Consider the following 23,558-nt stretch of genomic DNA (forward strand, 5'->3'; position numbering starts at 1 on the left):
CGTTCTTCTCTTATTTGAATACTATGTAGGACTTCCTACTAAGAGCTGACCTTGGATTGGGGCCAATCAGGGGAGGAGTAAGGGAGCCAGAGCAGGGATACGCTGGTCCTGGGATGGGACAAGCTGACCATCACACCAGGAATGGTTTGAACCACTGGGCAGGGAAAGAGGAAGAGCTCAAAGGTGACAAAGATCCCAAAGAGAAGTCCTAGTACAAAGGAGGCTTTGGAGACGGCGTGGGGTCAAACTTCAAAATATACTTAAAATCTGGAAGCAGGTTAGGTTAAAGGTCGGGGAAAAGGCTGGGTTGAAGTTCTAGCATAAGGTAGCTATTGAGGCACTTTATCTGTGGCATGAGCCCTGGGCTCTGAGCCAGACCTGGACTCTAAGCCTTGGCTTTCGCGCTAACTTGCTGGTTGACTACACCGAGTCATTTCCTCTCGAGTTCACCTCTCCTGTTTGCAAAATGGAAAGGTGCGTTCTCCTCTTCAGCTCCTGGGCTTAGAGCTGGAGGAGAAGGAGAAGAAACACGCGCTTTGGAAAGTTAAAACGCCCTGCGCCCAGATGAAGCAGTTACTCCATCACCCTCTTCATCAGAGCTTTGGGACGGTGCTGTGGTCCCCCTTTCCAGGTCCTTGTCTTCCTCCCGCCGGCCTGGGGGCGCCCGCTCACGGGCCTCTCTATCCCAGAGCTCTTCTCGATGGTGTTCCCTGCCGGACCGCGAAGGCTGGAGGGAGTGGTCAGCACGCCTTTTCCGCTCGTCGCCCCCCTCTAGCCCACAGTCTCGCTGCCCTGGGCCTCCCGTGCCGGCGGGCCGGCCGGGCGGACAGGCGGGCGCGCTGGGGGCGCGCGGGGGGCGGGGGGAGTTCCGGTTCCGGTTCTTTGTGCAGCTGCAGCAGCGGCTCCGGGAAAGATGGCGGCCCGGGCGGGTTTCCAGTCTGTGGCTCCGAGTGGCGGCGCCGGAGCTTCAGGCGGGGCGGGCGCGGCGGCTGCCCTGGGCCCGGGCGGGACTCCGGGGCCTCCGGTGCGAATGGGCCCGGCGCCGGGTCAAGGGCTGTACCGCTCCCCGATGCCCGGAGCGGCCTATCCGGTGAGTGGGGCAGGAGGAGGGGCGCGCGGGCCGGGGGCGGGGCCGAGCGGGGGCCTGGGAGTGACGGGGTGGGGGGGAGGAGTAGGAGGGACTCCCCTGGGAGGGATTCGGTTCGCGAGGGAGGGTCGGGGGAGGCAGTGCGCGGAAGGGAGGGGAGGCGGTTAGCATCCCCACCAGCTCGTAGGGGCATTGTTTCCTTGGGGAGTCGGGGTGTAGAACCAGGGTGAACGAAGCGGGGCCAAGGGTGGGCTTGTGAGAGTTGGAGTGCAAAAGGGCTTAGGCAGCTCCAGTGCCCAGAGGAGCACAGGTGTACCTGGCAAATTGAGGTCAGCTTTTGAGGAGATGGTAGCTGGCAGTGCTGTCTGAGTACTGGGAGCAGAGGAGATGTCCAATGGCAGATACAAAATAGACTGGGGAGAATTTGAGTATAATCTGCTCTCTTAGCTTTGGGCTGGAGTCCCCTGTGGGATCACAAGTGGAGCAGAGGAAGCTCCAGTGATCTATATTTCAAAGAGGTAGAGGGGTCTTCTCCCACCCCCCACGCCCCCAGCCTGGTTCGATTCAGAGAACTCAGGCTTCCCCCACTTTCCCTTTCCTGGTGGGGTTTGCAAGGGAAGCCATGACATCTCTGGGTCCTCTCCCCTCTGTAGAGACCAGGTATGCTACCAGGCAGCCGAATGACACCTCAGGGACCTTCCATGGGACCCCCTGGCTATGGGGGGAACCCTTCAGTCCGACCTGGCCTGGCCCAGTCAGGGATGGACCAGTCCCGCAAGAGACCTGCACCTCAGCAGATCCAGCAGGTCCAGCAACAGGCGGTCCAAAATCGGAACCACAAGTAAGATGACCCCAGGGCGGAGAGCGGGAGGGCGGACACAGGTGGTGGGAGTACCTCAACCAAGAAGTGACGACGCTGTGTCAGCAGACAGTGGAGACTGTTTCGTGTTTGGTGGGGGTGGGGGGTGTCTTTGATTTGAGAGAAGCTTTGCGGTTCTTTCTCTTGACTATAAATGGAGGTGCTGACAGCCTGTCTTCATGTTCTGGCTAGTTCCATCCCAACCTGATAACAGTATTTATTCCAAACAGTGCAAAGAAAAAGAAGATGGCTGACAAAATTCTACCTCAAAGGGTGAGTCCAGGCTGTATAGGTCTTCTTGAGGGTGTGTTGAGTTGGAGAAGAGAGATGGCCAGCTCTAGATCCCAATGATACCTTTCTGTTCCTCAGATTCGTGAACTGGTACCAGAATCCCAGGCCTATATGGATCTCTTGGCTTTTGAAAGGAAACTGGACCAGACTATCATGAGGAAACGGCTAGATATCCAGGAGGCCTTGAAGCGTCCCATCAAGGTAACGCAGGAGAGTGCTAGGCAGAGAGCCAAAGGAGAGGACTCGGGAACCTTCAGCAGGCTAAGGATGAGAAATCAAAGGCATAGCGCCGCTCTCCTTGGCATTTAAATTACATCTCTCCCTTCCGCCTACAAACTGAGAATTACATTAGAAGCATAAGAACAGAACAGCTCAGGGGGAGGGGCTTTTGATAGTTCTTGCACCAGAAATATACTCTGTTGGTGTTTTTGCTATAACTGCTCTGTCACCTTGGGAACCTGGCACCTCGCATGACTTTGTCTACCTGGCACCCCAGTGCATGCACTTGCATTTGGGCCAGTGGCCTGTGCTCTTCTAGGTGGAATCTCCGTCCACCCACCCCAGGGCCTGGGTAAATAGTAAGCCAGTCTGTTAGGAGATGTTTTGGGGTTTGGGGAGACCCTGGTCTTCAGTGTGAAACCACTGAAGCCCCACTGTCAATCCTGTTTCTGCCTTCCTCAGCAAAAACGGAAGCTGCGAATTTTCATTTCTAACACTTTCAATCCGGCTAAGTCAGATGCCGAGGATGGGGAAGGGACGGTGGCTTCCTGGGAGCTTCGGGTAGAAGGACGCCTCCTGGAGGATGTGAGTTCAAGGTCCACTGTGGTCAGCATCTAGGGTGGGAGCTGCTGGGAACAAGCAGTATTGTCTGGTTGGCAGGAAGCCTGACTGTTGCTCACAGCTCCTGTTGGGAACAGCAGGGAGAGGGTCACTGTGTTCCCTGCGCTAAAAGACAATGGTTCTTTGTGCCTGGCTCCCACAGCCTGGCTCTCTCTGTGGCATCGTATGGAGAACCGTATTGCCCTGGGATTTGATTTGTTGTTTGTCTCCCTCCTGATGCTGCTAGCCCTTGGATTTGGCAGTATCTGCAGATTTTCCAGTTAGGGTTGTTTTGGTTTTGGTTTTGGTTTTTAAACCAAGCGAGTTTGCACTTAGCATTTGAGGCCCTGCTCTCCTCCCAGAGTCCTTGAGGTCCTTGATTCCCACTGCAGTATCGCCGTCTTCCCAGTTTCCACTGGAGACATTTCACAGTTTCCATGGGCGAGTTCTCTCGGACAGGCTCTTTGCTGCCTCATGGGGAACATCAGCTGACAGGTGATAGCCCCCAGACTTCGCACCCCAGAAGCTCCTTGGGGAAGCTCACCTGCCATTCCCTTATATTCTCTTGCTCTCTATTTTTAGCTGTTCACAGGCAAGCCAGTATGAATGCATTTTTCAGGAGAACCAGGGCTCGTGTCAGAGCCTCCTTCTTTTCTATATAGGTCCGGTCCATCTGCCAGTGTTATCATGTCATCCAAATAAAGCAGTTTTTGTTCTGGCTGCTTATTACCTGTGATTCATTTCCCCTCTAGAGTCAGACCTTTCCCTGTTCAGACTCGCTTTATTGTGTGCAGAGGTTTGGCCTAACTTACCTCCTTTCCCTTGGGGAAATGAGGTGGGTAAGTCAGTGACCCTATGTGTGTTATAGGCTGCTGCTTTGGGGTTCTCTTGCTACCGTGACTTGTTTAATATCCACAGACACCTACCTTGCCACCTCCTAAGAGATATTCAGAAGACATTTTTGGGTCTCTTCCCGTTGCTGTTTGGGTTCCTTTTTTTATGGTACTTTGTTTTAAGGAATTTTTTCTGGTCTCTTGTAATGTGACCTCTTCTCTCTCTCTCCTCTAGTCAGCCTTGTCCAAATATGATGCCACCAAGCAAAAGAGGAAGTTCTCTTCTTTTTTTAAGTCCTTGGTGATCGAACTGGACAAAGACCTGTATGGGCCAGACAACCATCTGGTAGAAGTGAGTAGTTCTCTCCTCTAGGCTTTGACTTATGACTGGAGGATGATGGACTTGGGAGCCAAACATTAATATCTTAAGGAGAGGGGGAGGTATGAGAAAAGGGCACGCCAGGTGTACGGTACCTCTGTCGCAGTTTGCACATTGGCCTCCAGGTGGCACTAGCTGTTTAGTTCTGGTGCCATTTGGACCCAAGAGCTCTTGTAGTCTGACTTGTCCCACCTTTTTAATTTGACTATCCTAGTTGCTGCCCCACTTTCAAGGGAAATTCTGATGGAGGCCTCTTGTACATGCCAGATCATCTCTTCACCTTGTTTATTAATAATGGTGAGATGTAGTTATCCACACACCATTCTGCTTTTTTCCTGGTAACAAGTACTGTGTTAAAGGGGGTTAACTAACAGGGTTCTAGTCCTTGCCAAGGCTACTTGCACGAATCTGGGACTCGCTTTTGGTCCCTGCTTTGTTTAGATTCACATTCCAAATCATCAGAAAGCTTTTATTATAATGCCTGATTACGTAGCATACCTGAGACGTGTCAGCAGCCGTGTTCTTTGGGATACAGTCGAAACCAGAATGACGGTCCGGTGCTCCAAGTGAACTTAACCTGCTCCTTTCTTTGCCAGTGTAGCCGCAGCCCCTTAACCTCAGCCACTAAGAGACTTGGGAAGGTCTTTACCATCTTATAAGGGAAGTAAGTCACAGAATCGATAGACATGTGTAACTGTATTTAACTTAACTTTATAGCAGTAGAACATAGTGGCTAAGAATGTGGACTGTAGAATCCAACACGGCCGAGCTCAGAGAGCAGCTCCACCACTCGTTGGCTGTTGACCTTAGGCATCTTACTTTAGCCTTGGGCGTGTTTGTTTCCTCCTCTGTCAGATAGGTTTAATCGAACCTGTCTTGTATGGATATTGTAGGGATTAAATGTGATGATCCGAGTAAACGTCTTAGAAAACCCTCGCACGTAGCAAGCACTCAGTAGACGAGAGCTACGTTATTTTACAGTACGCATGTTATATTATCCATTTTGTGGATAAAGTTATCACTGAAAATTCAGGCTAATTTAAATGTGGTCTCGAGCAGTCAGAATTAAAAGGTCAGTCTACTTATTGACAAGAATCCCAAAGCCACATGCAGTTTTTTTTGTTTTGTTTTGTTTTGTTTTAATGCCTCATGCTATTGTTCTTCTCCAGTAGCCTCAGTAATCAAAGTTGAATATTCAGTCATTACAGAAGCTCTTCCCTCCCACCCCAGCTCTTCCTCTGGGAGAGCACCCCCTGACATCTTCCTCTCTGTAGTGGCACAGGACCGCCACTACCCAGGAGACGGATGGCTTCCAGGTGAAGCGGCCAGGAGACGTGAATGTACGGTGTACTGTGCTACTGATGCTGGATTACCAGGTATTCTGTGCTCATGGGAGGGGGTCCAGCTTTCACAGCCACAGCCCATCAGCCATCTGACATTTAAAGCTTTAAGTCTAGTTGTGGATACTTTGCCACCAGACCCTCCGCTCTCTAAACATGGGGATAGGGTCTTAGTCATTCCTGGGCTCCCCTTAGTGTTTGTCTGCCCCAGAGACAGCCCAGCATTAATGCTGGTTGAATGGCTTGAAGATGGCCACGCCGAGCACCCTGTAATGTGCACAGAGCCAGCCTATTAGCTTCGAATCTATCCTCTTTGGTTCTCTACAGCCTCCCCAGTTCAAATTAGACCCTCGACTGGCTCGGCTCCTGGGCATCCACACCCAGACCCGTCCAGTGATCATCCAAGCACTGTGGCAATATATTAAGACACATAAGCTCCAGGACCCACACGAGCGGGAGTTTGTCATCTGTGACAAGTACCTCCAACAGGTGAGAAAAGGACCCATTCTTTTGCTCGAGGCCGCTGGAGCCCTAGCTGTGCTCTTAGCTGCTTTTCCTCTTTCCCACAGATCTTTGAATCTCAGCGTATGAAGTTTTCAGAGATCCCCCAACGGCTCCACGCCTTGCTTATGCCACCAGAGCCGATCATCATTAATCACGTCATCAGGTAAGTGTGTGGGTGGGGGCAGTGGTGTCCTGGAGCTGGCTCATAGCTGCACAGGTCAGTTCGCAAATTTTCAGGAATTTTGCACACAGGTTGTTTATCACAGTCCCTGTTTGTGATTAGATACATTACATTAAAAATAAGGATAATACAGGAATTCCCCGGTGGCTCAGCAGGTTGAGGATGTAGCATTGTCACTGCTGCGGCTCTGGTCACTGCTGTGGTGCGGGTTCAGTCCCTGGCCTGGGAACTTCCCCGTGCCACAGCAGTAGCCAGAAGAAAAAAGAAAAAAACAACAACAGGGGTAGCATGTACTCAAATATTCATCATTTCTGAATTACTGGTTTCTCATGTTTGTGTTTTTGAGATTACTTACGTCTTTTGAGTCTGCATGGTGGCAATACCACATAATGACATGTTATTGCACATGCCTTCCCAGCTCCATGATCAGTGATGAAATGCTGGCATATTAAAAAAAAAAAAAGAAAAAAAAGAAATGTTGGCATATTGAAATCAGTCGTGTTGAGAATATTTAAAACACAGCAGTCAGCAAATGCTACAAGTCAAGGCTTTTTTTGTTGATCTTCTGCTGTGGAGAATCAGCTATTAGACATTCACCAGCTCGTCAGTGATGAGCTACCATCTTCTCAGGGCGGTAGGACATTGCATTTCTGAGACTCCAAATCCGTCATCTCCATCTGCTTTTCTGTTCAGAGATAGAGGAGCAAGGCATCTCTAGGCAGATATGGAGTGGAGGAAGGCACTTTGTTCTCAGACTGGATGTAGTCTCTGCCTTTTTTCCCTTGTTTCATATTCAGTCCACTGAAGCCCTTCCTCTCATTAGACCCTCACTCAGCTAATAGCAATTCCTACAGTCTATACATTGGGTCAATAGAAGCTAGTTTGTCGTGTATTCCTCTGCTTAGAGTTAGGCCACTTTTTACTTTATTTTACATGATGTGTGTTTTATTTCAATTTATTTTCAGGATCAATTTTATTGTAATAGGGAGAATAGTATAGGAGATACTATAGCAGTCATTTCCTTGTGGGGAGGGAGAAACTGTTTTTTTTTCTCACTTTTTAGGGCCACACCCATGGCTTATGGAGGTTCCCAGGCTAGGGGTCAAATCAGAGCTATGCCTGCTGGCCTACGCCGCAGCCATAGCAACGCCAGATCTGAACCACACCTGCGACCTACACCACAGCTCACGGCACACCAGATCCTTAACCCACTGAGCAAGGCCATGGATCGAAACTGCAGCCTTGCGGTTCCTAGTTGGATTTGTCTTCTGCTGTGCCACAACGGGAACTCCGAGAAACTTACTTTTTGCTGGATATCTTTTGTACCATTTGAATTTTTACCATTGAGGGTTTTTTTGTCTTTTGTTTTTAAAAATCTTTTTAGGGCCACACCCATGGCATATGGAGGTTCCCAGGCTAGGGGTCTAATTGGAGCTACAGCTGCCAGCCTACACCGCAGCCGCAGCAAAGCCAGATCTGAGCCACATCTGCGACCTACACCACAGCTCATGACAATGCCAGATCCTTAACCCACTGAGCGAGGCCAGGGATCGAACCTGCATCCTCATGGATGCTATTCAGATTTGCTTCCATTGACCATGATGGGAACTCCACCATTGAGGTTGTTTTTTAAATCAACTTTATTGAGGTTTATATGCAGTATATCGCACCCATTTGAAATATAGGTGAATAATTTTGGTCAAATGTGTGCATTCTGTAGCGACCACCACAAGGAAAGGGCAGAGCATTTATGTCGCACCCAAATGGTCTCTTGTGCCCTTTTGTAGTTAACCCCTTGCCCTTTAGTCTTGGACAGTCTTTTTGTTTTGATTTTCTTTTTTGCTTTTTAGGGCCACACCCATGGCATATGGATGTTTCCAGGCTAGGGGTCTATAATCGGAGCTGCAACTGCCGACCTACGCCACAGCCACACCAGATCCGAGCCAGGTCTGTGACCTGCACCACAGCTCATGGCAACGCCAGATCCTTAACCCACTGAGCAAGGCCAGGGATCAAACCTACAACCTTATGGTTCCTAGTCAGATTCATTTCCACTGTGCCACGACGGGAACTCCTGGTCTTGGACCTTTTTTTTGACTCTGTGTGATTAGGTGTTAGGGGACAAGCCCTTTACCAAGCCCATTTGTTTTCCTCCCCAGTGTTGACCCGAATGATCAGAAAAAGACAGCTTGTTATGACATTGATGTGGAAGTGGACGATACCCTGAAGACCCAGATGAATTCTTTCCTACTGTCCACCGCCAGCCAGCAGGAGATTGCTACTCTAGACAACAAGGTAGGGCCCGGGCCCTGGATGATGGGGCCACCAGCCCTCTAGCTTAGCTGCTTGGCTGCTTTTCTTTTGTTGTTTTCAGTGGACATGTGGAAGTTTCTGGGCCAGGGATTGAATCCAAGCTGTAGCTGCAATCTTCGCTGCAGCTGCAGCAAAAACAGATCCTTTCACCCACGGCGCCAGGCTGGGGATTGAACCCCCTCCTCTGCAGTGACCCAGGCCGCTGCTGTCAGATTCTGCGCCACAGTGAGAACTCCTGCTTTTGAGTCTTGATATTCACTCAGAATGTATTCATACCTAGTGTATGTGAGGCACTTTGGTGCTGGTTGGAACCAGACACCCAAGTTGTGCTTCATAGCTTAATAGCTTTGGGCCTCATTTTCTGATTTGTGAACAGAGACCATAATACCTGTTTCTCTAAGGTCGTTACAAGCATTAAAGGAGACAGTACATGTAAAGACATGACATTGTACCTGGCACATAAGATCAAATGGTGGGGTTCTTATGTGGCTCAGCAGGTTAAGGGTCCAGCCTTGTCACTGCTATGGCTTGCCTGGCTGCTGTGGCACGGGTTCAGTCACCTGGCCCCGGGAACTTCCACATGCCAGGGGTGCGACCAAAAAAAAAAGGCAACTTTTGCTCCTATTGTTATTATCATTAACTTTAGACATAGTCTGTGCAAGTAAAACCAAAAAGGCTCTGGGAACACAAAGGAGAGCAGGCAGACTTTCCTGGAAGAGCTGACACCCCAACTACATTTTTTTTTTTTTTTGGTCTTTTTAGGGCCTCACCCCATGGCATATGGAAGTTTTCAGGCTTAGGGTCGAATCAGAGCTGTAGCTGCCAGCCTGTGCCACAGCCACAGCCATGCCAGATCTGAGCCACATCTGTGAACTACACCACAGCTCATGGCAACGCTGGGTCCTTAACCCACTGAGCGAGGCCAGGGATCAAACCTGCATCTTCATAGATACTAGTCGGGTTCGTTAGTGCTGAGCCAGGGAAGGAACCCCCCAACTAAATCTTGAAGGACAACGTGGGAGTTAATGACAGGTGAGAAAGGATGATGGCGCTTAGGGGCAGAGAGGTCAGAGAACATTCCAGAAAGAGAGGACAGGGTATATGAAGGCCCCGAGAGGTGCAGAGAGCCTGGCGTGTTCAAGAAGTACTGTGTTAACCTCAGCTCAGGGCCCTGGAGAAGGAAACTGGATCGGGAAGCTGGGGTCTAGTCATGAGGCAGCTTTGATGCAGGGAGAACTGGTGTACACTTTGTCCTGAAAACTGAGGGCCTGGTGCTGCATGCGTTTAGAATGATCACCGGCAGGACATGGGGAGTGAACTCTCAGGGGGCAGATCCGGCGCCAGGAAGTTAGGTGGTGGGGCAGTTAGGTGTGTGAGGTGTGCTGAGGGCCTAAACTTAGGGTTCTGACAGTGAGGATGGAGGGGAGTAGGCAGCCTGGGGAGGTGTGAAATGGCACTGAAAGGATTCGGACCCTGGATGGAGACGGCGGGGTGAGGTGTGGGGAGAAGAGGCTTTGTGCCGACCCCCAGCTCTCCAGCTGGCCACGCAGTCCTAGGCATCAGGTTGGAAACAGGCTTGGGAGAGAAATGGTGCATTTCGTTTCGGAGAGTTCAAGGTGCCTTGAGTCGTCAAGCAGTTGGATTGGTGGGCGTCTAGAAAACGGGCTCTGGTTTGCAGACCAGGGACTCTTCACCCTGTCAGAGGTCCTGGAAGATAGCTAAGGAGATGATGTCACCAGGAGGAGTGCAGAGAACCAGAAGAGGACAGAGGACAAAACCCACAGACCAGAGCTTTCGAGACAGCCTTCGGCACCACCTCTTTTCTGCCTGAGAGTGTTTCGGGACCCCTTTGTGCTGTGGATTAAGTGTTTACCGTGTGGCGTCCCCCACTCTGGACATTGTAGAGACTAGAATGGGGCCCACAGGGACACAGGGCGTGTCATCTGTGGAACGAACATGAACCGGAGCCAGGGCTGGGGGCTCTGGGCAGCAGTGCCTTTTCTGGGCCACACTCTGTTCCTGGGTTGCGAGTGGCACAAGGAGAAGTCAGACGCTGTCTGCCGTTTGGCCCTGTGTTCCCCCAGCGTGGAGATGTCAGGAGCTTCTTCCTTTCTTTCAGATCCATGAGACAATAGAAACTATCAATCAGCTGAAGACCCAGCGGGAGTTCATGCTGAGCTTCGCCAGAGACCCTCAGGGTTTCATCAACGACTGGCTTCAGTCCCAGTGCCGGGACCTCAAGGTAAAGGACCCGGGACAGGTGCAAAGGGACTTGAGGCCTGTGAGGCTCACAGTTGCTTTTTTCCCCTCGGGGGAGGCGAGGGACAAGACTTTCTTTAGCGTGTTCCAGGGCCCAGTTTACAGTTAAGGAGGGAAATGGAGGTGGAACCATCTAGCATTTTTCTGCGTACTGTCACTGTGTATTCGAGGGGGTACAGCATGGAAAACTTGATTTCTGCTTTCTAAGCAGCAGACCTTCTGTTTGGAGAAACTCAGCTAATGTGATTTAAAAAATAGTAAGTCATGTAAGACACTCCTGGAACTTACCAGTACCAGTAAGAGCACAAAGGAGGAGGGAGATGGTGAGGCCAGAGCAGCTGGGGAAGGCTTCGTGGAGAGTCGGGGCTGGAGTTCTGTCCCAGAGAGGGGAGCATCTCTCTCAGGCAGGAAGATAGGACGGAGCCCTCGGTTCTCACCTGTCCTGTGGTGACTGACGACACTTCGGCTGAGCAGAGGAGCAAGGGACGAGGGGTGCCAGGAAGGACCCCTGATCAAGGCAATGATGTGTCGAACACAGGGGCGACTCTGGGTGTCGTATGCGTGGCTCGCTAGGGCCGCTGTAGGAAGGTACCACCCTGAGTGGCTTCAACAGCAGAAGTGTAGTGCCTCACAGTTCTGGAGGCTGGAGTCTGAGGTCAGGGAGTCAGCAGGGTTCGATCCCTTCTGGGGGCTGGGAGGGAGGGTCTGTGCCAGGCTGCGCACCTCCTCACTGTGGCAGCCTCAGGCCTTGCTTGGTGCGCGGATGGTGACCTCCAGGCATCTGCACATCCTCTTCCCTAAGCATCTCTGTCTCTGGGTCCAAGTGTCCCCTTTTATAAGGACACCAGTCATTCTAGATGGGCCCACCCTAATGACCTCATCTTAACTTGATCGTCTGCAGAGAGCCTATTTCCAAATAAGGTCACAGGTACTGGGGGCTTAGGATTGCAGCATCTTTTGGGGGATACAGGTCAATCCATAACCGATGACACGGAAGGAAACAGGTCTGTTCTCTCCTCCCCTCCCGTCTCCCTCAGACCATGACGGACGTGGTGGGTAACCCAGAGGAAGAGCGCCGAGCTGAGTTCTACTTCCAGCCGTGGGCGCAGGAGGCCGTGTGCCGGTACTTCTACTCCAAGGTAGGCACCTGGGGTGCCCAGGAGAAACTGACACAAGGCACACGGGGTCTGCGTCCCTGATGGGGGTCAGTGGTATTAGCTCCCGACTTATGGTTCGTCTCATCTTCCGCCCCCTCCACTATCTTCTCCTTAGGTGCAGCAGAGACGACAAGAATTAGAGCAAGCCCTGGGAATCCGAAACACATAGGGCTTCTCCCACGGCCCTGACCTGGCTGCACCGATTTCTTTATTTGGGCCCTGTGCTGCCTGCCTCCTAGCACCTGCCTTGGTCTTGCTTGGGGCCTTCCAGGGGATGCTGTTGGTTCTAGGACAACACCAGAATGAAGAGGGTCTCACATGACACCTGTTGCCCTCTTCTCCCACCCCATCCTTCCTACCCCCGGCTTCCCTTTGCCCCACAAAGTTCCCATGTGCCTCTGCCCTCCCCTGGTCTGCATAGGACCTATAGGTAGTATTAGAGAGAGAATCTGTAGTGGTAATCAGTGCATTGAATGGACTGGGCCTAAGGCCGAGTGGTCTCCTCGGGGACCAGCTACACTGATCCTGCCCTTCAGAGACCCAGGAGTGGGGAGCTTTGGCCTCCTCTCCGAGACTCAGGCCTGGGGGCACTCTGTAAGCTAGTTGACCTTGGCTCTCCTGATAACAGAATCCAGTTTCCTTCCTTTCCTCCACAGGTTTGGAGCAAACTCTCCTTCGCTCGTTGCCCTCTAGCACTAAGGGACCGCTGGCTCTGGGCTCCACTGAGCCCCAGGCCAGTCCAGAGCCCTCTGGGTTGGCCTGCTGGTCTCAGTGCTTCTTACCCCCTCGTGGAGGGTTCACATCAGTATTGGAGTTCATTCCTGTAGCATCGCTCCCTCCCGGCACACTCCCTGTAGCTGCTCTTTAGGGTTCCCTCCCGCCTGTCCTAACCCAGGGCATTTGGGTGGGGGAACCTTGCCTTTCCCTGTCACAGCCCCAGGGTCTCACCTCGGGTACTGGCATTGCCAGCAGAGGCTGTTCCTTCCTGCTCCTGCCGGGAGGCGTGACTCATTGGTTCACTCCGCCCTGGCGCCCTCCCCCCTCCCTTCATGGAGAAACAGGCCTGAAATCAAACGGGTAAAAGCCCTGGGCCATCCCTGTCTTCCTGTCCCTTGTCTGCCCGGTTGGCACCCACCGGTGACCTCCAGGCACTGAGGAGTGAAAGCGCCTAGGGCTGGAGCGTAGCTCTGAGTTGGGTCTGTGACCCTTCCCTCTTCCTGCCTCACAGGATTGGGACCCCCCCCCCCAGCCCCTGCCCTCAAAGCTTCAGGCCCCTCAGGTAGCAGCAGGACCTTGTGATCTTGGCCCCTTGGAACTGAGATGGTTTTGCATCTTTCCAGGAGAGCCTCAAATTCTTCTTCCAGGTTGTATTCCTCCCCCCCCCCCCCCCGCTCCAGTTAGCATATCCCAGGCTCGCAGACTCAACACAGCAGGGTGGGAGACAGCTGGGCACAGAGGGGGAGCTGCGTTCCGTACGGGCTCTAAAGCCACAGAACTGACAAGCCCCTGCTTCCCCACCCCCTCCTCAGGCTCCTGCGAGCACACCCCGAGCCCCATATCCCTGCCTGTTCCACGCCGCCGCCAGGGACAGCAGAACTTCCTCCCCGACCCCCCTTCCTGTCATGATCCCAGCCCTCCCTCGAAAGCTTCTCCCCACAGTGACACTGGCCGACCTCTGTCCTTGGGGCCGGAACCATGAGAAGGAAGCTCAGCACTCCTCCACGGTTGCCCTGTTGAAGATAACTGTTTTTATTAACTGAATTATTATGTTTTTTTCATGGACCAAAATTTTTTTTGTACTGCCCCCCTTATCGATGTCACCCAGTTTTAATAAAAGAAACTTCTGAAGGATGGGTCCCCCTTCCTACTAAGGGAGAGCGCCTCCCTGAGCTCCCTCCTCCAGTACCACTGGCCCTGCTCATGGTGTTTGTTCATTGCATTTGACAAACAGTGAGCACCTGCTGGGGGCCCGCTGTGGTTCTAGGCACTGGGGATATGGTGGAAAACGAGGTTTCTACCCTGTGGAGCTCAGGTTCTCGCCTCAGCTTGTCCTGTCAGCCCCAGTGGTCCAAGCAGGCCCACTAGTGGCATTAGAGTCATCAGATCCCGTTCAGGTTCTAACCAGACACTGGCACTGCCGTCTCCCCCTGTCGCTCCAAGCTCTCCAGGGCACCTGCTGGCTCGAGGGTGCCATCCTTGGGCCTGTGATCCCTTAGGCTTGATGAACCTGATCTGCCTCTAGAGGAGTCAGGGCTCCTGTCTACATATGGGCCGGGGCTGAAGACGTTTGTGTTCTCGTGTCGGCTGTTCCTTAAGGCTCCACCTTCCCAACCCTGAGGGACATTTCGGTCCCTCGGACTGGTGTGGCATGCTGCACTCACCCTCAGCGTTGTAGGCGACCAGCCCCTTGTTGGCAGAACTGGCGAGACTTTGCTCAGGATTGGTTCCCATTAGTGGAAGCCTGAAATTCTGCTGCAGTTCCCGTCATAATAGGCCTGCTTCCCACCCAGTGGCCCTGCTTTCCTCCCATGTGCCATTACCTAGCTTGGTTCTCCCCAAGAAGGGGTTTTAGAAGCTGGGACGAGGGCAGCTGTGGTAGCTAAATGGACTTTTGGCTCCATGGGTGTGGACACTCAGGTACCAAGGATGTAACTGTTGCCTCCAGTCTGGAATGTGGGGTTTATCAGACTTGAGTAGGGAGAGCAGAGGAGAGTGTGTGGGGGTGATAACTCGGAGTGGAGAAAATTGATGTCAAGGACATTGAAATGGCATCTGTTTTCACCCAGGCTAATTGCATGTGTAATGAATGGCTGATGAACCATTATTAATTTCAAGCAAATAATGTACGGTTTGCTCCTGGGAAAGGAGCTCCAGTAGTACAGATAACTTCCTGTGACAAGCCACTTCTGAATCTCTGCACACTCTTCATCCCTGTATAAATGAACAAATTCTTTGTCTCCATAGCACGTAAAATGATTGTGGGGGTAAAGTGAGAGATGGAAGCGCCAGGCAAAAACAAGGGGTTATTTTATGCATAAACAGCCATCCTTTGGGGTTCTCATCCAGGGACAGAAGCATTCTTTCTCTCGTCCATCACCCATAATCAGTGCTCCCAGCTGCCAGCCTGGCAGTGGCGCCTTTGTCGCAGTGCCAGGGCCATGGCGATCTGTGGTGGGAGGCTGGCTCTGTAGTAGGCACGCTTTTGTTCCTAAGAGAAAGAATTAACTACTGATTTCATGTTTGCCCCCTATCTGGGAACTCCCTGGCCAGGGGAGTAGAGTGTGCTGGGCAGTCCCTAGACCCAAGGAAACCATTTCTCCCCAGTCTTGACCTCAGGGCCCTTAGCCACTGGTTGCACTGAGTCTCCCCTCTGGCCCAGTGCTGAGCAGTGTTGCTGGAAACGCCCACTTGGCAGTTGGGCAAGCGGGAGGTCAGCATGTGAGCACACAATGGTGCCTGCCTTCTAGGCCAAGGTGCAGAGACAGCTGAGCGTCAGGGGCCTTTGCTCCACTCGCCACATCAGCCTCGAAACCAGAGCTCCCCCACTTAGCCAAACAGATGGCTGTGGGTGACGACGACGACGGAGAGCCCTGAACGGCTCAGCGTGTTCCTTCCACCCTCCCTCCCCCCAGACCACAGACCCCGCTCCCTCAGTTCCACCACCTGAGGCCACAGGTCCTGCCTCCCTTCCCCTTTCCGGCTTCTGCAAACTGGCCACTAACCTGAGGGCGCCCCCAGCGTGGTAGCTTAGAGACCCAAGAAAGACGTGAAGGAAGCTCAAGACCTCAGGCACGGTGGACACTTGGGCCCTTTTCTCTCCTACCCTCCTCTTCCTGAAGCTTAGAGTTTGTGCAAAAACTGCGGGCCTCTTGGCACCAGGGCCTCCAACCTTGACCTTTCCCACTCTCCCTGCCTGGGAGGCGTTCAGGTAGGGACCCTGGAGGCGAGGAGAGGCCCATGGTGAGCCTTGTTTCTTGGGAGTCTCTTCTTAGCCTTGGGCCGGACTGCCCTCCCCCCTTAGGGGGACCCACACCTACCCACCTCCCTCGCCCACAGCCCTGCGGTGGAGCTCGTGTGGGGCCAGTGATATGTGATCCCTGTCACTGCTAGAGGACAAACCTGTAGGTCAGTTGTGGGGTCCTGGGAGGACGTGTAGGGCGATTCCTACCTTGGAAAGCGAGCATCCCAGTATCCGCTGCGAGGACTGCATACAATTTATTCCAGTGCTGGGGACAGTCGGGAGGGAGGGGGACTGCTCGCTTGCTCCTTATCTGGGCTTGCTCTTGGCAGACCTCAAAACAAGACCATTGTGGGCAGGGAGGCGGGCGAGGGCCTGGGCTGGGGCCAAGGGGAGAAGCCGCCAGCACTGTCAGCTGGCAAACCTAAGGGGAAAGTAGCCTGGTCTCTGCCCCATCCCTGTTCCCCACCTGTCTCTCCCCTTTTCTCCCCCTTCCCGGGCTCTGCCAGACTCTCGGTCTCCCTGGGTGCCCGCCTCCCCATCCTCCCCTTGAGGGCGGGGCTTGGCTGCACCCACGTGTGTTGGAGTTATAGGCTCCCAGCCGGCGGGGAGCTGGGGAGAGGGGCACCCAGCTGGCGGCTCGGGCAGAGGAGCAGCACCATGACTGGCAAGAAAGTCTGCATTGTAGGCTCCGGCAACTGGTAAGCAGCTCTGTCAAGGAATGTGGGGGGGAGGGGTTCCCTCAAGTACACAGGAGGCTGGGGGCGGGGGAGGCTCGGTGGGCGGGAAATGCCTCCCCTCCCTGTGCCCCCCTGTTGCTCTCTTCTGTGCCTGACACGACAGACCGCGCCCAGACCTCCCCAGGCCCTTGACTTCTCCGGCAGCTGCACCTGTTCGCTTCGGAAAGGAAGCCTCCAGGGCACTCCCTGCCGGAGAAGCTGCTTGGGTTTGGGGGGAGGTGGAGATCAGGAGGCTGGCCCTTCAACCGCTGCAAAGTATGAGGGAGACTGGGTCTCCTTTCTACTGCTAGGTCACTAGAGACACTGTGTCACGGGGGAGGGGGTGACAAGGCAGGTGGCAAGGAAAACCTGGTGGCTGCTGATATCCTGAGCTGGAACTCTGCCCCCTCCCTGCCACCGTTCCTCCCTCATGTCCCCATTCCTACGCTTTCTGTGCTCCCCTTCCTGCCAGGGGCTCAGCCATCGCCAAGATCGTGGGTGGCAATGCAGGCCGGCTGGCACACTTTGACCCACGGGTGACGATGTGGGTGTTTGAGGAAGACGTCGGGGGCAGAAAGCTGACAGAGATCATCAACACACAGCATGAGAATGTCAAATACCTGCCAGGGCACAAGCTGCCCCCCAACGTGGTGAGCCTCAACACCCCCAAGGAGGGGAGAGGGGAATGGAGGGGGTGCTTCCTGCTGGGAGGGGGCCACGTCACATGCCACCTGGCCTTTGGAAGCATCTCAGAGGGCTATACCAGGCACAGGACATCCCTGTGCACAGCCCCAAACTGTTCCCCGGGGGACTTCCTGGGACAGGAGAACCTGAATGGATCCCCTGCAGCTCCACCCCACCCCATGAGCTCCCAGGCAGGACAGGGAGCGGGAGAGAATGAGGAAGATGGTCTCCATGGCAACCAAAGACGGGTCCTCTGGCTCCCAGACTGGGGGTCTGGGTAGTGCCTGCCTTGGGCTCTAATCCTGTTACTCATTCACTGGGTTATTAGCAGATGTGGAAGCTGCTCCTTGGACTTGAGGTCTTTGGTCAAGTCCATGTGGCTGACTCCCCACCTGGAAAGTGGGAGCGGGCACAGCTGGGCGACTGGTGTCTTCCCTTCTCAGCTGGAGGCTCTGAGGAGCAGGATGATGAAATCTCACTTGGCCTCTTCCTCCTGCCCAAGCCCAGACCTCCTTTGGCCTCCCTCACTGTCCCCCAGCCAAGGGCTAGGAGAGCGCTGTGCTGAGACGAGGTCTCCGGGAGTCCTCAAGTGTCCAGGACAGCTGGGACTGAGGGAATGATGGCTCAGGGGACGGAATAGTGTCTCCTTTCTCCAAGTTCAGCCCTTCCAAATTCAACCCTCAATCTGCCCTTCCTTCTCCCCCACCAGCCTCACTCTTTGGCTCCTAGATCTCCTGGATGGGGCTCCACAGGGGCTAGAACTCTGTCAGACCTCTGAGCACTGGTCACCCCCACAGGTGGCTGTCCCAGATGTGGTCCAGGCCTCAGCGGATGCTGACATCCTGATCTTTGTGGTGCCACATCAGTTCATCGGCAAGATCTGTGATCAGCTCAAGGGCCACCTGAAGGCAGATGCCATTGGCCTATCTCTTATTAAGGTGCCTGGGACACCTTCATGTGGATGGGGGTGCAGCTAACTGTTGCGGGGCTCAGGGTGGGCGAAGTGAGACAAACAAAACGGCAGGAGGAGGCCAGGCGTTTTCTGGAGAGAGGAGAGGAGTGGGCTTTGGGGAGACTTGAGAAACAGTCAGATGCTCAGGGCTGCTGGGAAGGGGAGTTGGTTGGGGAGCAGGTAAGAGGTCAGCCCGGAGGCGAATAGCTTGGGGAGTTTAGGGGCGTACAAGGGGTGTCTGGGGGGTATGAGAGGCAGGCTGGTCTGAGGGGTGGAGGAGGGAAGTTGCTTCGGAGCACTGGCTGGGATGGGAGCTGCTCTGGGCTGTTGAGGGGTGGAGGGAAGACATCGCCTTGTAGAAGCGGGCTGTGGAAGGAGAGTTTTCAGATGGACTCGCTTTCACATGCTCTCTGGCCCTCCTCCCAGCAAGCTCCGGCTGGCTTGGAGGAAGGCAGGGGGACCTTTGGGGACAGACACTGACGAACCGTGAATTTGGTCGGGGCAGGATTTCTGGGTGGGAAGCCCTCAGGCTGGGAAGCCCTCAGGCTGGGGAGGAAAGGCCCCTGGCCCGAGCTCCATCCTGTGCCCAGGGGGTAGACGAGGGCCCCGACGGGCTGAAGCTCATCTCTGAAGTGATTGGGGAGCGCCTTGGCATCCCCATAAGCGTGCTGATGGGGGCCAACATTGCCAATGAGGTGGCTGATGAGAAGTTCTGTGAGACAACCATCGGTGAGTCACCCCCCACCACCACCACCACTACCTGCATACGTAATGCACCTCCACTCCAGTGACACCCCCTTCCCAAGCTCTGTTCCCAACCCACCTCTCATACCCCCCAGGGATCTCTCATACACCCCCCAAGCCCTCCCACTTAGCCATCTTCTCTTCAAAAGGCGGGCGAAGGAAGAAGACCCCAGCATCCAGGTGAAGGAGGATTGGGGGGCCCCCCCTACAGAAAGAGCCGTAGGGCCTGCTGAGGGCAGGTGCGGGAAGAAGAGCCAAGAGTCCCCTCTTAAAGACTCACCCCCTCCCCGCTTTAGGCTGCAAGGACCTGGCCCAGGGACAGCTTCTGAAGGAGTTGATGCAGACACCCAATTTCCGTGTCACGGTGGTGCAGGAGGTGGACACGGTAGAGATCTGCGGGGCCTTAAAGGTGAGGGGGTGCAGAGGCGGCTCTGGGGTGGAGGGAAGGTCCCGAAGAGGGCCCCGCTCAGCGGGCCAAGGCTGCTCGTTCTCCAGGCTCTTGTTTGCGGGCAGTTGCTCCTCACACAGGGGAAGAACTGCAGAAGCGAGGCCGGGCTCACACAGGCCTGCCAGTGACTCAGCATCACATTGGGCTCCCTTCTTCCTTTCCCCTCTGGCCCCTGTGGAACACCCCTCTCCTGGCTCCAAGGGCTGGTCGGGGGGAGGGGGAGGGTGCCCGGGGGAGGGGAGCACCCAGGCTAATGGGAGATAAGATATCCAGGACACCCAGACAGACTGATGGCTGTGACTCTGGATCCTGGACGGAGCTCTGGACAGCTATCAGGGACACAGAACAGAGAACAGTCATAGATGGGAGAGTGGGCTAGGCAGAAGACTGGCTTTCAGGAAAAGTCCCCAAGAGGGGAGTACAGGGCAGGGTTGGGGAGCCAGGAAGCACCAGCTCGGGCTAAAAGAAGGCGGTACAGCAGCAAGTGGGAAAGCCAAGAGATGGAAAGAGTTGAGGAGCTGACTTATTCAGTGGACACGTCGTGGTTGATGGAAGGAGCTGAGGCAGGTGCTGAGGGCTCCAAGTGGGGCCTGCGGGAGGGGATCCTTTCTCACCCGTGACTTCACTCCCCAAAGAACATAGTGGCCGTGGGGGCTGGCTTCTGTGATGGGCTGGGCTTTGGCGACAACACCAAGGCGGCGGTGATCCGACTGGGGCTCATGGAGATGATCGCCTTCGCCAAGCTCTTCTGCCACGGCCCCGTGTCCTCCGCCACCTTCCTGGAGAGCTGCGGCATCGCCGACCTCATCACGACCTGTTACGGAGGGCGGAACCGCAAGGTGGCGGAGGCCTTCGTCCGCACAGGAAAGGTGGGCCCCCGGGAGAATGGAGAACAGAGGGTGGGCCCTGCTGCAGGTGTCAAGGCAGAGGAACCAGGCTTGAGGCATCTCTTGGGCACAAACATTAAGACTGTTGTGAACATGGAGTTCCCGCCGTGGCTCAGTGGGTTATGAACCTGCCTAGTATCCATGAGGTCACAGGTTTGATCCCTGGCCTCGCTCAGTGGGTTAAGGGTCCAGCATTGCTGTGAGCTGTGGTGTAGGTCACGAATGCAGCTCGGATCCTGTGTTGCTGTGGCCGTAGTGTAGGCTGGCAGCTGCAGCTCTGATTCGACCCCTAGCCTGGGAATTTCCATATGCCACTGGTATGGCCCTAAGAAGAGAATTAAAAAAAAGATCGTTGTGCACCTTCCTAGCCTTTCTTTCCCTTTAAGACCCCACCTCCTGCTGGAGCCCCCGACTCCATCCCACACTGGCCTCTCTCATTTCCACCCGCCTGTCCTGTTTTCTTCACAGTCCATTGAGCAGCTGGAGAAAGAGATGCTGAATGGACAGAAGCTGCAGGGGCCCCAGACAGCCCAGGAGCTGCACAGCATCCTCCAGCACAAGGGCCTGGTCGACAAGTAAGGGTCTGTCCAGCCCCACGGACGGAGGGAACCAGGGCCGGAAGTGCTGTCCCCGCTCGGCATCTTCCTGAACCCTCTACAATCTGTGAAGTGGGTGGAGAGGAAAATGTTATCTTATGTTTACAGACAGAGCCTGGAGCTTAGAGAGGGTCTGGTGTGCCCACTGTCCCCCAGCTCTTTCATTGTCTTTGAATTCTTTCCAGTCTGGTGCTCTTTGCACCATGTGGCACAGCCCCTCCGCATGGCCTCCCCTCTGTCCGTCCTCCTTGTCCTCAGCTGTGGGCGTGGACAGGAGCAGGCCCCTCTGACTGTCCTGCCTCTCTGTCCATCACCCCCAGTCTAAGCCGTCCCCCAAGGCCAAACCTTCTGCCCCCTGAATCCTGTCCTGGGTGCTGAGGTATGAGGAAGAGGCCAGGTCGCTTCGAGGTGCACCTTTTCAGGGAGCACAAAGACAGCTGGGGTGATTGGCTTAGCAGAACAGAGCTCCACTGATCTAATAAAGAATCCTAGAGGAAGAGAGCATGAGACAGACTCAGAAGATCCGCTCACGGCGGGTCAGGGTAGAGCCTCCTGGTAAAGGGAGCAGCCTGGGCAAGAGGATGGGAAGAAGGAAACTGGCATTTATTGAGCACAGTCGCTTCACTACTTGTTAGAGTGGCTTCTTTTTACAGTTGATGCTACTGAGGCTCAGAGAGGTTAAGTGGCTTGCCTGAAGTTCAGGCCAGGGAGTCAGGCAGGCAAGTTCACTGGGATAGTCAGCAGGGCATTAAAAACCTGACCCTGAAACCCAGGGCTAGGAAATTGAAACTCTCAGCAGTTGGACATTGAGAGCCAGAGTCTGCCTGAGCTGGAAGGTGGCAGAGTGGGGAGTGGAGGGCTGGGGTGGATGGGGAGCAGAGGGTTGGGGCGATGCCTGGAGGCCAAGCTGGGTCTGTCCTCCCCACTCTAGGTTCCCTCTGTTCATGGCTGTGTACCAGATATGCTACGAGAACCACCCAGTCAGTGAGTTCATCTGCTGCCTGCAGAATCATCCAGAACATAGCTGAGCGGTGCTGGGGCTGAGGCCAGGCAGCCTCTTTACACCAATGGAGACAGGCAGAAGCTTGGGGTGCCTGGCCAACAGGATCTCTGGGACTTCACACGGAGGAGCCTCTTCTCAGCTTCTCACCGGAGGACAGGAGGCTGGGGCCCAGCTACCTGCCTGGAGATCCTGAAGCACCAAGCAGCCCGCAGCCTCTTGCCGCCACATTTCACCAGAAATGGAGTTGCCTGGTCCCTCTCTGGCTGTGGGGAGGGGCAGACTCAAGCCCAGCTCTGGCTGCTTTGAGTATGTGGGGGGAGCGGGGCAGGGGAAGCAGGGAGGCAAGGCAACGGCTGTCTACTGCTGCCTCACACAGACCAGGAGTCCTGTCCCCAAGCCCAGTTACTGGCTAAAGAAGTACCTCAGCTGCAAGAGGGATGAGGCAAAGGCTGCCAGGGAGGGGTCCGGGCTTTTGAGCTGACTCAAGCCCCAGGGACCCCTTTGCTCTGACCTCTGCCAGGCCCCACATGGCATCAATGAATCTCAGTGTTTGTTAACAAAATACAAAGATCTCAAACAAGCCGCTTCTAGCTTCTCCTAGCAACATCTGCGTCCTCAGAAACCTCTGGTCATCCTCTTCCCCCCTCCCCCCAGCTGCCCTGGCACCAGAGTTGCTGCCATGCTGGCATCTCTGGCTGTGGGGCATGTCGCCCTCCCCCAGGGACTTCCCGGGACCTAGTTCATTGCCAGCCCCTCCCCACCATGGCTGACCTTTCAAAGGCTCTCTCGCCTCCTCGCCAGCACCCTCTTTGGGGAGCAGGAACTTAATCTGCTGACAGAGCTACACCATTTCATAGCTGGCTCAGATCACTCTGCTCCGTGACCTTTGTACCTACACTGCCTCCCTTCTCAGGAGCTCCAGTCGGGGGAGGCGTCGGTTGGGTCCCTCCTGCTGCTATCTCCCCAGGACATCTCGGACCCACCTCTTACCCCCTCCCAAACTCTGTACCTAATTCTCAGCTGCCCCCAGAGCACCAGGGCAGCTAGCCAGCTCTAGTATCAGGAGGCCAAGGGACCGGAGTGGGTAATGGAGGGTGATCAGGTCCCCATGTGGGTGTCCTAATTCCAAAGCCAACTCTCCTTTGTCACCTGAAGGCCTTCTTTTGAGGTATTGACAACTTCAGCACCTCAGGAGCTGGGAAACTCATGGAGGAGGAAAAAATTCAAACCATTCTACCTCCTGGGGTGAGGGGGTAAAAAAAATGGGAAGAGGAGGAGGGAGTGGGGTGTACTTGGCACTTGCCTTGCTCCAGGATGGAATGGCAGCAGGGGAATGTCACAGGTCAGCAGCCTGGGCCCCTGGCTATGAATAGCGACCAAAGGCGCCTGGCCATCCAGCAAAGGGTCTCAGCTGCCTGGGTGGCGGCACCTGGCACACTGTGACTCTGGCCAGCATTATGTTAACCCTTCCTAAGTCCCCGAGAAACCGGGCAGGGAGGCTCCTCTCAGCCCCTAGCCCTTGAGAAGTCAGTCTTAGCAGTGAAG

The 23,558-nt window shown here is 54.6% G+C and overlaps 2 protein-coding genes and 1 long non-coding RNA gene across 6 annotated transcripts; 2 read left to right on the forward strand and 1 right to left on the reverse strand.

Moving 5' to 3' along the window:
* The first annotated feature begins 797 nt into the window (after window positions 1–797).
* SMARCD1 (SWI/SNF related, matrix associated, actin dependent regulator of chromatin, subfamily d, member 1) lies at window positions 798–16,264 on the forward strand. 3 transcript variants are annotated; one of them, XM_047786583.1, is made up of 13 exons: window positions 798–1,090; window positions 1,741–1,928; window positions 2,177–2,219; window positions 2,316–2,438; window positions 2,919–3,041; window positions 4,125–4,241; window positions 5,543–5,644; window positions 5,936–6,097; window positions 6,178–6,275; window positions 8,453–8,588; window positions 10,726–10,848; window positions 11,903–12,004; window positions 12,138–13,870. In XM_047786583.1, the coding sequence occupies exons 1-13, from the start codon at window positions 914–916 to the stop codon at window positions 12,189–12,191; spliced, it is 1,548 nt and encodes a 515-aa protein (XP_047642539.1). In that variant the 5' UTR covers window positions 798–913; the 3' UTR covers window positions 12,192–13,870. The 3 variants fall into 3 exon arrangements, with proteins under 3 accessions (XP_047642539.1, XP_047642541.1, XP_047642540.1); XM_047786584.1 differs by lacking the exon at window positions 12,138–13,870 and adding an exon at window positions 16,079–16,264 and having other exon boundaries at window positions 866–1,090; XM_047786585.1 differs by lacking the exon at window positions 2,919–3,041 and having other exon boundaries at window positions 865–1,090.
* On the reverse strand, window positions 15,027–20,204 carry LOC125130801 (uncharacterized). Its single transcript, XR_007135805.1, has 4 exons — window positions 20,142–20,204; window positions 16,191–19,615; window positions 15,745–15,959; window positions 15,027–15,230 (listed from the first exon to the last, which is right to left on the reverse strand). It is a non-coding gene; the product is annotated as an uncharacterized LOC125130801 (long non-coding RNA).
* On the forward strand, window positions 16,608–22,593 carry GPD1 (glycerol-3-phosphate dehydrogenase 1). Of its 2 annotated transcripts, none has more exons than XM_047786587.1 (8): window positions 16,608–16,681; window positions 17,172–17,349; window positions 18,181–18,321; window positions 18,926–19,064; window positions 19,376–19,488; window positions 20,163–20,396; window positions 20,883–20,989; window positions 21,942–22,593. In XM_047786587.1, the coding sequence occupies exons 1-8, from the start codon at window positions 16,641–16,643 to the stop codon at window positions 22,036–22,038; spliced, it is 1,050 nt and encodes a 349-aa protein (XP_047642543.1). In that variant the 5' UTR covers window positions 16,608–16,640; the 3' UTR covers window positions 22,039–22,593. The 2 variants fall into 2 exon arrangements, with proteins under 2 accessions (XP_047642543.1, XP_047642542.1); XM_047786586.1 differs by lacking the exon at window positions 16,608–16,681 and adding an exon at window positions 16,755–16,975.
* The last annotated feature ends 965 nt before the right edge of the window (window positions 22,594–23,558 follow it).

The sequence above is a fragment of the Phacochoerus africanus genome, chromosome 7 (genome assembly GCF_016906955.1).
Source record: "Phacochoerus africanus isolate WHEZ1 chromosome 7, ROS_Pafr_v1, whole genome shotgun sequence".
NCBI lineage: Eukaryota > Metazoa > Chordata > Mammalia > Artiodactyla > Suidae > Phacochoerus > Phacochoerus africanus.